This window comes from Stegodyphus dumicola, chromosome X2 (genome assembly GCF_044657685.1).
Source record: "Stegodyphus dumicola isolate Sdum_Otavi_A_Nest chromosome X2, ASM4465768v1".
Lineage (NCBI taxonomy): Eukaryota > Metazoa > Arthropoda > Arachnida > Araneae > Eresidae > Stegodyphus > Stegodyphus dumicola.
The window spans coordinates 22,332,962-22,346,087 of record NC_140781.1 but is presented as its reverse complement, the minus strand read 5'-3'; the positions used below and the strand labels follow the sequence as shown (position 1 = coordinate 22,346,087).

The 13,126-nt window shown below is 31.8% G+C and overlaps 1 protein-coding gene across 3 annotated transcripts in view; it reads right to left on the bottom strand.

Annotated features, from left to right (window-relative positions):
- Positions 1–13,126, bottom strand: part of LOC118192193 (nuclear factor related to kappa-B-binding protein) — a 226,920-nt gene that overhangs the window by 175,399 nt on the left and 38,395 nt on the right. For all 3 annotated transcript variants that reach the window (XM_035363095.2, XM_035363094.2, XM_085809707.1), the window contains exons 3-4: positions 11,402–11,571; positions 8,980–9,057 (exon numbers count right to left, since the gene is read on the bottom strand). In XM_035363095.2, the coding sequence (XP_035218986.2) occupies positions 8,980–9,057; positions 11,402–11,536 (213 nt within the window). In that variant the 5' untranslated portion in view covers positions 11,537–11,571. The remainder of the gene's footprint in view (positions 1–8,979; positions 9,058–11,401; positions 11,572–13,126) is intronic.

Here is a 13,126-nt window from a genome sequence, read left to right as displayed (position 1 = left end):
ATCCTCATAAATAGTATTTCATTTGCTTCACCAAGGTCTCTTGCTTTGAATCTTTGCACAACTTATGCTTAAATGTAGTTATTTCTTCTAGGGTCCAAACAATTAATATGTCATCTACATAGATAACAAGATTTAATGCTTTCTTTAGATGGTAATAAATGTCTGGATCACAATTTGAGCGTGACACTTCACAATTCTTCAAGAAAGTATCAAAGCATTCATTCCATTGTCTTCCTGATTGCTTTAAGTCATACAAGTTTTTCTTTAAATGGCACACTAGATGCTCTTTACCTTGCTCTTGAGATCCTTCAGGTTGTGCCATATATATGTCTTTCTTGAGTAAGCCATTTATATAGGCAGCAGTAATGTCCATTTGATGAATTTCCATTTGTAACTCGACAGCAAGGGCTACAAGGATTCTTATAGATTTTATCTTTACAACAGCGAAGAAAGTATCTGAAAAATCTCTACCAGGGACTTGCGAGTAGCCTTTAGCTACTAATTAAGCTTTAAATTTGATTATTTCTCCTTCTTCATTTTGTTTTTCTTTGAATACCTACTTGCATCCTATGGGTTTGATGCCAGCTAGCTTTGGAACCAATTCCCATGTCTGGTTTTCGTACAAATTAGACAATTCTTCCTTCATGGCTTCTTTTACATTTGTTGGGTTCTTACAGATTTTGATGGCAGATTGTTCTTCACAAACAGCTTTCTATAACACTGGATCTCCATAGTAAGTCTTAGGTCTCCTTTCTCTAGTGCTTTTCCTGATTCCAATAGGGTCTTCCTTACTACTATCAGAATCTTCCAGGAATGCTGATTCTGTGTCTTCAATTTCTTCTGCTGTGTCATTTAATGGGGTTTCAACATCTTCGACTCCTGTATTGGTGCAACTGAAGGGTACTTCTAATGGAACAACATTTACTTCACTGTCAGAATTGTACTCATGATTTAAGTTAAAGGTCACTTCATTTTCTTTCTTTGCTTGAGTAGCTGTCTGGTGCCTCCTCAATGGAAAAACAGTCTCATCAAATTTAACATTCTTTCTCACTAAAAACTTATCTTCCTCTGCATTCCATAGTTTGTATCCTTTCACGCTTTTGGGATATCCTATAAAGACACATTCTTGAGCACACTTCCCTAGCTTTCCTTTCTGTAGTTTTATCAATTTGAGCAAAAGCTCAAGAGCCAAATATTCTCAGGTGACTAGTTCGCATAGGCTTCTTGGTCCAGAGTTCATCAGGTATGTGTCCTTTGGTAGCTTTTGATGGACACTTGTTGCGCAAATAACAGGCAGTAGTCACAGCATCTACCCACAATTCTTGTGGGATGTTGGAATCTAGGAGAAAACATCTAGTCATAGTATCAAATAGAGTATGGTTCCTTTTCTCTGCAACTCCATTTCATTGTGGTGTCCAGGTAACTGTGAGTTGTCTTGTTTTTCCACTTTTAGTAAGGAAATCATCAAATTCATTGTTGAGATATTCATCTCCATTGTCACTTTGTAGAGTAGTAATTTTGAGTCCATGGAAATTTTCAACATTTGTTTGATATTCCATGAATTTTTCAAGGACCTTGAACTTTAGATTTCATAGTTTTAACCACAGCATACCTTGAGCAGTCATCAACAAAGATAACAACATATTTTGATCCACCTTCTGATGTGGGTGTGATAGGTCCAATTACATCAGTATGTATCAACTGAAGTAATCTAGTTGAAGGTTCGGCTTTTTCCTTGGGAAATGGAGTCTTCATTTTCCCCAAAACACATACCGAACAAACAGATCACTTTTCTTGGATTTCTTCACACGTCATATTCGAATCATACCTTTTCATAACTGCATCATGGTGGAAATGTCCTAATCTTCGATGCATAATTTCTTCATGTCTGGAAAGGTATATTTTGTGCATTTGCTTATCTTCAATTTTGTATAATCTTCCATACCTATGTGCAATGAGAATTACCTTATCTTGTTGCCTTGTATCTTTTATCCCACTGAAAGAAGGTTACCATTAAGCTTAGGGACATACAGATCATTTGCTAGAATAGCATTTTTCCCACATTCTCTGACAGGATTCAAAACAATGTCTCCCATGACAGAAACTTCAATTTTTTCAGAACTGGCTATCTCAACTTGTGATTTCACTGAAGCTAAATTCATAAATTTCTGCTCTTGAGAACACATATGTTCAGTGGCTCCGCTACTGAGGTACAAATCACAACAGATTTCCCACCGCAAGAATCAGCAAACAGCGCTTGATATACTTCATTAGATACCATTTTTGCATGTGGGGTTTCAGCAGCAGAGCAATTTTTGGCAATATGACCCCACTCCCCACAAGAAAAGCAACGGGTTTTTCTGTCAGTATTTTTATGCTGTTTCTCTAATGGCTGCATAGTTTTAGTTCTGTACTTATCTCAAGTTTTGAGGGCTTTTTCTTCTATGACCTCACTGGTAGCAACTTCTGCTTTCACTTCTGTGTAGCATAGTAATTTTTTCTCTTCAACAACGAGATGCGATTTTACGATTTGGGTTAACAACATATCTTCTTCACGTTCTAAATTATGGATAAGGCCTTCATATTCCTTGGGCAAACCCATTAACATAACGAGGGCAACTTCTCTGTGCGCAAGACGATACCTTTCGGTGAAGATCCATCAATCGACTTGGATAAAAACTGACAATTTTTCCAGGTTTTAAAGTTACATTACAAAATTTCTTTAAAAGAGAGATAATGCAAGAGTCCTAATTTTGTATGGGTGTCTTTTAAAGTATACCACGTTTCTTTCACAGTCAGCGATGTCATCTAAGAACTGGTCTTCAACCACTAAGAACAGTAAGTTTAAGGCTTTCTCATTAATTTTCTTTTCGTCATTCTTTAATTCAACACCATAACCTGGATCAATTGCTTCCCAATTTTTTTTAACTAAAACAGCTCGTTCTCGGATTTTCCAAACGTTGTAATTATCTCCGTTGAGTTTCTGAATCTTAATTTCTTCCGTCGGATGGTTCGCTTTCAATGTGTTAGGCTTAGCTTTGCCGGCGCTGTGGATGTTGCTTCTTTTTCTTTAAGAGAAATCAAAATTTCTTCTTCCTTTCTGCCAAACAAACTTCTGTAGAGCATATCGTGCTGATAACGTGATAGAAATAACTTAAATGGCAGATATATTTTTGAAATATAGTAGAAAAAATAAGCAAACCAAAAATGTACGTTACATGTTTATTTACTTGACTAACTATTGTCATTCAGCAAAAAAAAAAAAAAAAAAAGTGCTACACATGAATATTAAGGAACATATTTATAGCATTTTTATAGCATTGCTTTAGCAGATACAACACCATAAAAATAAAATAAAGTTTATTTCTAACAAATACCACTTGTTCATGACATTTTGAGCAACTTTATATATAAATATAGAAAATATCAGGGCTAAACCCGTAACGCTCGAAGGGTTAAACAAGTCAGAGGACTTCCAATGGGCACACATTCCAGTACTTCGATCTGTAATCTCTTTTTATTTATCAAAGAATTTACCTTCCAAAAAAAATTACAACAGCAAGAATAAAATTACTACATGCACACTTACAGATATATAGATGATCTTATTACATTTAATAACTTTAATAAGATTGAATACTCTGAAATTTATCCAGAATGCCTTACACTTAATAAAAACAATCATTCGCAAAATAACATCGATTATCTCGATCTTCAAATAGTTAACTACCAAAAAATTTTACTGTTTGACAAAATAAAAAACTTCAATTTCAATACTAACAAATTAATAAATTGGACTTCCAACATGTCCAAAAAGTTATTAGTAATACAATATTAAATCAAATACAACATATTAAAAATATTTGCACAGATACGATAAATCTACAACGTGAAATTTTGCTCCTTATTAAAATTCTCAAAAATAATCTAATACCTAATCGATTTATTAACCATTGTCTTAAAAGGGCAGGCGTTAAATACTCACTCTAAATCATTTAACTGATAGGGATATAATAATTTGTTCCTAAACCTGAGAAGGCGGTATAAGTTGGATGACTATCAGTTGGAGGATTTGTACATAGTGTAATTACAAAATTGTATATAATGTAAAAAATAATTGTTTTCTGACTGTTACTAAAAAAATGAGCCTATTTCATACTCTTTAGTCTGTCAAATAGCTTGTTGACAGTGAAAATTACTCTTTTTCTCTTTCTTCTTTTTTTCCTCGTTCTGACATGACAATTAGCAAGAAATTAATTAATTTCCATTTACTAGTTAGTACATTCAAAATTTCCACAGGCGTTTTCACTTACATAAGAACTCCACAACAAATGCCCCTCAAACATTCCTACTCCTTCCCATGTCCCAAAAATAGCTTCTCAAAAGTTTCACTGCCTGTAATAATTCAAAGTATGACAGAATTTCGGACACACACCCCTTCTGAGTAAGACACAGAAGAGAACACTTTACCGACATCCCACTAAAAAGAAAGTAAGTTAATTAATGCATTTTCTGGCCTTTATATCTTCATGTACATTTCACATTCTTATTTATTTAAATAAGAATTCTTATTTAATAGAAATATTTATTCTTATTTATTATATATATAAATAAGAAATATTTATTCTTATTTATTATATATTTAAATTTTTCAACGTTTATTTGATTTGTTGGTATTATTCCATTTTGAGGATCGTAAAAAAATTGCAGCGAAAATGTATGTGCAAAAGCGTCCATTTAACAGCGCTCCAAATCTAGCGTACACGTTGATTTCAGATTGCGTAAGTTTATACAGTTCTATATTTCTTAAGATGGCATTGAAATACTAGTTTAATTTTTAAATCCTTTTTTGATTTTAAATCCCTTTTTGTTATCCTATGGATTTAACAATTTAGGAATTGCCCATGACAAAAAGTCTGCAATAAAATTTTGGGTAAAATATAGAATCACCCACTGCTTGATGCATTTTTAAGAATTGCACATACTCGAAATCCAAGTACACATCGACCTATCTTCACTTCATAAGTAAAAGAAAATCTGCACTTTACTAGGAATATTTTCAAAGAAAGGGCACCATTCATTATAGAAAATTATGTTTGAACAACCAACGAAATGAAATTATGCTTTAGCGATAACTTATTAATGAAATAGCGATGCAGGCATCCATTTAGTTATGTTTAGCAATTTTTATATAAATTATAATAATGATCTGAAATAGTTATTTGCTCTTATGCTTCCATTCAGTCATGTTTAGCCTTTTTTTTATAATAATAAAAAAGTATTATATGAAATTAACTTTTCATCTAAATTAAAACATCAATCTTAGATAGTTATTTACTATTACTACTTCCTTTCTTGCGTTAGGGTTGCCGCAATTATTTTGGCAGCACTGGCATCAAAAATAGTTTGGCGATTTTTTACAGCCCTCAAAACCGAATAGTATCGATTGGTTTTTACAAAGATAGCATTGGTATGTTTCTTATTTTTCTCATATTTAATTCAATTTCCATAATTCATATTAAGATTACTACTGTTTATTATGTTTATTTTTATAAAAATAGTCTTGAATTAACATGCATAAAAGTGAAGTACTCAAGTACTTCATTTACTCAAGTATTTTGTAAATTTTACTACATAAATTAGCTTTTCACTCAAAATTTCTAAAGAATCTTGTATTAGAGAAAATGCTTCATTCAGAGTGAGTTCTTTGGTACTCTACTTTGGTTATAAATCCCATCACCTCATAGAACTGCAATTTTGGCCCAACTTAATTTGCCAGTTTGGCATCCTCATTCTTATTTGAGTAAACGCCGAAACACCTTCGCATTTATTAATTATTGTTCATTGAACGGGAGTTGGTTTGGTTCCCTGGAAAAGTCAACTAATATCCGATCAATAATTACTTGCTTTTAACTTTTAATTCCTTTTTCAAAGTTTGAAATTTTGTTATTCATGATTTAAATTCAAGTCCCCTTAAAGCTTTTTTTTTTTTTTTTTTTTTTTTCATGATTTACATTCAGGTTACTTTATTACGGAATTAAACTTCCTACATATGGGTTCACTCTTTTTTGATAAATTCTACTAAATTTATATTAGGAGACAATATAATCAATATTTTTTTCGTAAATATATATATATATACATATATTAGCTGCAGAATTTTCTTAGTATACTTTAAATTTTTTTAGATATTAGCTATGTTCAAACAAACTTAAAATAATTATTTTAAATAAATATTGAATTGATATTAATATTTTAAACAATATAATTAATATTTTAATAATGATATTAATGAATTGATCAATGATTTATTTTTTAAAACGTAAGAAACAAATTTCTGCACGTAGTTATGTAACACTGGGAAAAAAAGGGTCATATCTTTATCTGAATTACCATCTTGAGTAAGGAGCATTTGAAAGAAAAATGTAACTTTTAATGGAAAAGTCTTTAACTGTTGTCTGACACGCAAGGCTGGCGCCAGAGCATGTACATTCAGTGCAGCAGAATTGTTAGAATTTACGAAGGAATCGCGAAGGATAATTTTGGATTCGCAGTGTTTGCATGGGGCAGCTAAAAGTCTAGCGGCAGCTCTGACATGGCTTTTGATTCTGAATCTAAAGCAAAGCATTATGAATCGAATTCATTTTTTGAAATGTCTGGCTTCTTGGGTATTTTTTGTGGTTTTTCCAATGTGTAACATGTATATGAATCATTTTTACATAGAATGTCCTCCACGAAGGCATCCTTGCCCTTAGGCCCTCAAGGAGTTGCCAGAATCACATAAACCAAACCAATCTTCTTGATTCAAAATCAGTTTAATCATTGTTATACTCAACACTTTTACTCGAGTTTGGGTTTGAAAATCCCTATTTAATGACGGAATTTTTAATTGCTTTTGGTTTGAGTCCAAGCAATTGAAAACATATTCATTGCCTCCATATTTAAATTTTTCTGTGTATTTTCTGTAGTTATATTTTGAAGGGCTATTTGAATCAAGCTTTATCTATAAAACATTTTCAAATTCTTAATGGAAATCTTTTAGTTTGTACTATATATCAACGTTTGTACTATACTGGTGCAATTTGCTAGGAAGAAAGCAACTTTCACATTTTGCAAGAAATGTGTCTCTTGAGGATGAACAGTACAATGATCCAGAAAAAGTAAAATTTTGCAGTTTCATCTCCTCATAGTTTTGTCTATTTGAGCAATTTTGTAAAAAATATCTGTGGTCATCCATTGCTTTATATTCTAACGGCATAATTTTAATGTGTTAATTTAAGCACCTGGTTATTTGTGACTTTCCTACAGCTAAAGGAGTAGCTTTTTCCATACCATTGGCACTTGCACAAAGCAAAACGGTGAGACCTTTGCTATGCTTAGCTCCATGATATTGGTTACATTTAAAAACTAAGGTTTTTGCAGGCATGAGATTACAGAAAAGAGCAGTTTCACCAACATTTAATGTCTTTTTATTCATAACTATCTATTTTGGTGCAGAAGGTCTTGAACGACTCTTAAAAAAACTCAGCAAGCATGATTTTCGATTAATTCATTTATTATATGACATGAGATTCCATGCTGCAAATTAAATTTATGCAGCCATCCAGTTAAAAAGCAAGCTTCCTTCACATTCAGTTGAATTCCTACTTCTTTTAATGTCTCCATTACCATGGGGCCATTCACTGGAATATTGAATGCATGACACTAAATGAAATATTTTAGCAAAATGGTTTCAATCTCAGGAAACTTTCCATGTTGAACACACAATTTCTTTGAAGCTGACTGTCCACAAATTTCTGCTTTTTCTTCAACTTTTTTCCTATCATAAACAACCATTTTTAGTGTTGTCATAGGAATATCAGTTCTTTGCAAATTTAGATTTTCTCAAACCAGCAGTCGCATCAGATTGTTTTAAGATTTGAATTATGCATTTTAACCACAGTGCTTTTTGCTTTTGTGACATTTTGTAATCTCCTCTACTCATGAACTTTTTTTTTTTTTTTAACTCCTATAGCAGTCTGTGACATATAAAAGAAATGTTTTACTATTAAAATAAATAAGACTGAATCAAAAGTAAGATGAAATGATGTATAAATGTAAAAAAGATGTATAAATGACAAACAGGTAAATGGTGCTTCACTGTAATAATAAATAAATATTAACTGAAAATAAAGTGATAACACTGGTCAGCAAAGATTTCGTTTTAAAATTTATTTCACATGTATTCATTCATGCAGATTTCCATGCAGACAAGAAGACAGAGATTCTAATTGGTTTCTTCCCTGCAAATGACTGCCAACAGATCAAACCTCCTTACACTTCCAAAACATGATTGATAACTTGCAGTAGGGTCTTTGTGTCCGCTCATGAGACAAAAGCTCTAGTCTTTTATTAGTCAATGTTGTGAATGACATAAGAAAGAAAATTAAATATATCTAACTGCTGTCTGTAATAAAAAACACATCACTTCAAGGACAGCTACAGCAGTGGTTGCATGGATAAAAATGATGAATACATGTAGTTTGGACCATCCTAGCAAATGGGCTAACTGCACTGGCACTTTTGGGGTCATTCCCACATGCAATGTGAATACGAGCTGATTTCCCTTAAAATGACCCTTAAGAAGGGAAAAATGACATAAGAAGGGAAAAATGACAAAACAAGGGGAAAAATGACAAAACAGACTACATAACCCAAATTTCAAGTAATCACACTGGCTAACAGATTTTTAAAACTAAAACAACCACAATTAACATAATCAATATTTAACACTTCTAATAAATTAAAGCTTTTAAAAAGACCTTTTGTGCTGCTTTTAATATTTCAAGTCAATTAAGACAACCTTCCATTATAAAAATCTATGCATGTTTGTATATGTCATTCTGAGCAATTACTGATTGATAAAAATACCATCATTGCTCAAGGGGGGAAATTAATGCTTCAGATCTGCTTAATTAATAAAAAAGAATAATTTTATACCTTTAATCTTTCACCATGTTTACTATTCAAAACACTCTTCCAGGTAGCTGGATTTAAAACTTCCTTGAAAACATCTTCCTGGAATTATACAAGTTCTATATAATATACCAATAAATTAAAAAAAAAAAAAAAAAATATTGAGAGGCAAAATCTGAAAATGAAGTCAACACTTCAAACATATAAAATATGATAAACAATAACATAATTCTCTAAAAACAAAAAACTTTCCTTTATTGCCTCTATGATAACACAATAAACCTACAGCCAACAATTTTAATAAATTACCATTAATAAACAATTATAGCCACTTAATATTTAACTGCCACATGAAACCTTCCCTATTATATCACTTAAGTTGATGCTATTGAATTCTCAAATGTTTAGAAATTATCCAGTTTTCTTAAATTCACACAGTTGATGAAATATAGATACTAACAACTGAGACTGGTCATATTGCTGCTAGGAAGCATTCTCCTAAAGCTTCCTACAGGAGAATTAATTAAATGCATGGAGAAACTTTCCATTTATTATTTTTATAATAAATAACTATGAGGAATTATCATAGTGAGCTTACAAACACAGTTCTTCTATTTGCATCCGTTTACTAAATGATCAGAAAATACAAAACTTAAGCCTTTGGTTTTAATTCACTAATCAATGGCTTGGAATGTACTAAGACAAATTAAATGACATACTTGACAGAGTGCAAAGAAATCTTTGGAATGCCTGGAAAAACTCAGTAGTAATAATACGAAGTAGGTTGAACCTATGATATAGGTCAACATAAATCTCATCAACATTTACTTTCAAGTTGTTTAATCAGGTCTAATTTTCTATGGTTAGTAGCACTATTTTTCAGAAATGAATTGAGCTTTCAAAAGTTATGTCTGTGTATTTGTTTCTTAAACATAAAATGGCCAAAATATTACTAGAAAGAAAATTTTGATCTGAATAAAAATTGTTTTAAAACAAATCAGTAACTTTTTTAAACACTGGCAATGTAAGATTTTTGTTTAAAACATTTCAAAAATCTCTGCCCACTTCTTATCAAATTTTATATTATTATTAATCCAATTTGATACTAGAAGCTGAATTTCTCTTTATTGTATATCACACTACTTGAACTATAAGAAACATTACCATAAGCAACTATAAGAAACATTACTTTCTCCCCCATTGAGATTTGTAATTCAGTATTAATCTCTTTTTAATAATTTTATTTTCTCTCTCGCTACAAAGAGCTATTTGCAACGAAATCAAACATGCCATTCTTGTGAAATTTTATAAGTATGTTCTTTTTAGCATTTCATTTCAATAGCCATTACATCTTAAAATTTTTATCAATATATATAAACATAAGTTTTCTCTTTTATTCTTGCCCCAAGACAAAGTCTGCATTTATTGCATTATAGAAGCAGGGATAAGGTTTCTAAAATTTTTATTTCAATACTTCATAAGATTTTATTTTTAAATCTCTCCACACATACCAAGCAATTTTCTTTAGACAGTTAGATGCACAAACTTGCTACATCCCAGAGGAAAGAGAAAGGAAAAAAGTGCACTTTCTTCAGCAACTTATTTAGAATGCAGTAAAAAATTTTAAAAGATAAGAAATATACAATTGCAGATTAGTTATTTCAATCAGCAATGAATGAAACAGAATGACACACTTTAAAATTTTTTATAGATAATACTCTTAAAACAAGAATACTATTAAAAGACAAGAATAATACAAGTTAATAGTCGCAAACAGAAATACTGGTGCATATATCTTTCCATGCAGAATTGTTTGTTGATTGTTCTCCCGTAACACAAAGAAAGCTCTCCTTTCTTTGATGACAACAATAGATGACCAACTGAACTGCACTTTGAAGAGGACTATTAAACATGAAATATCATAAGATATATTTCATTGCTCTGCTGAAAGGGTTTCATAGCTTTTCATTATTTTAATCCCCCTAATACTTCTAACAGCTTTTTTAATACTTTGAATTTTGGTACTTTTTAATTATCTACAGCCCCAGTTTTTAACATTCAAAAGAACTGCAGTGTATTGGTGTATTTTCAAGCATATATGTGACAGCAATTAAGCCCTGCATATGAGTATGTGGATTAACATACTGATCATTTTTTTATGCTTAAGTACATTTTTGTTTACCATTTTTAGTACACTGGCTGTCAAAAAGTAAATATCGGCCCTATAACTTTTATTCATACAATTTTTTTCCTTAGAAAATGCTTCTTTTTACTATTATTTATGAAGAACCCCCAACCATGTTAAAAAAGTATGGTGCTATTTAAAAATATACATACAAAAATGCTACATGATAAAAAATGTTAGTTATATGAATTTCCGCATTCTCCCCCCCCTTAGAAAAACCATTCCAAACAACTGAAAATTTAGAGACAAAAAATATCCTACTTCAGCACAAAAGCATTCAGGCAGTTGAAGAACCCTTCTCTTAAAAGAGCACGCTTCACCAAGATCATTTTCATCAGCACTGTCTCCAGAGTCATCTAAACTTGAGCTGCTGTCTGAATGAATATCGCTGTCCATGATGCAATATGAGTCATATGAGTCACAACAATAACCTGTGCATATAATATAACAATGAGCAAGACTTTTAAACACACGAAATCTATGCTAAGGAGGGAAAGTATCCTGTAAAAGTAATGAATGCAATTATAAAACTTTTGGCATCATTTAAGTTAGACTTCACCTTAATCCCTTAATGTACCAATATAAATTCAGATAGTGGTCTTTTTTCTGGGCCCACCAGCGGCCGAGCGATAAAGTCGCTGAACACTGGTAGTTCGGTCTGAGGTTCGAATCCCGCGAACGGGCTGGCTGCATGGGCGTTTTCGTGGTTTTCCCCATGTGTAATGTGTATACGAGCCAGTTTCCCTTAGAAAGTCCTCCACGAAGGCATCCCTCCCCTTAGGCAGATAGCCCTCGAGGCTTTGCCATAATCACACACACTTTTTTCTGGAATTTTTTTTTACTCTTTATTTTAAGTCAAACTTTTCTTTAATTAAAAACTGTAGCAGATAATTCTGTTGTATTCATATTTGGAAAAACAAATCCTGAATGTATTTACCTAAGTAAACCAAAATAATTTAGTTTGATATACCTGTGTTAATTTGGTAATTTGATTGACTGCATTAAGAGGTTAAACTTAAGTAAATGGCTTAATAGTGATTCAGTTGAACTTTATCATTTAGGTACAAAATACATCTCCAAAAACCCTATAGTGTCATTTAATGGCTCTAAATTATTAAATTATTTTTCCAGATAAACTTTTTTTTTTTTTTTTTTTTTTTTTGAACAGAACAAATTTCTAACCCACTACCTAGTAGCTCAATGAAACAAATTTCTGTCTGCGATGATAAGAGGTCAAATGAAAAACTGGTCTGGAAAATGTTCCATTGTAATTTAATATAGTAAATTTCCCTGCATTGCATTGTCCTGCCCACCTCTGCAAATTGTGCAGCCCGTTGTGTTAACCCACTTACCCTAGAGTTTTAAGTCTTAATGATGGGATGAATACTTTCTTATAATCAGCAGTGTTACTGTTAATCTGGTCTCTAAACCTAGTATTCAAAATTTCAAGCATTAAGTTTCCAAACAATTTTGTTTATCTCCCTCACCTATTACCACAGTTTTTATGCAAACAATGCTCTACTCTTTTATGAATGAAATATCTGCTATGATTAGAGCAAAAGGAAATGTTTCATTTTATGATTAAAATACTTAAAATTTTTAATGTGAATTTAGATTATTTGCTGAAAAATAAATGAAGCAGTTACAGTAAAATAAACATACATCTAACAATGCAAAGTACAACAATTTTTCCACTCCTTCCTTTAAATAATATGTATTTTTTTTTTTCAAGCAGTGTAATTATTCTGTTTTGAGGAGCACATTCAAATGTATCCATCTAGTCCAAGTGCCACTTTTTGCTTAAGGCATAAAGGGCATAAGTGGTTGAAGCCGAGCTCCATTGCCAAGACAACCAGTCTGTGCTACGTCACAAAATATGGTTTAGGGCTTGTAGGGTAAGGTTCCAAGTTTTCAACTTTACGCTGAGTTTCGGATAAGCATTGACCAATCAGAGCGAAGCTAAAACGAAGCAGCTTTCTGCACACG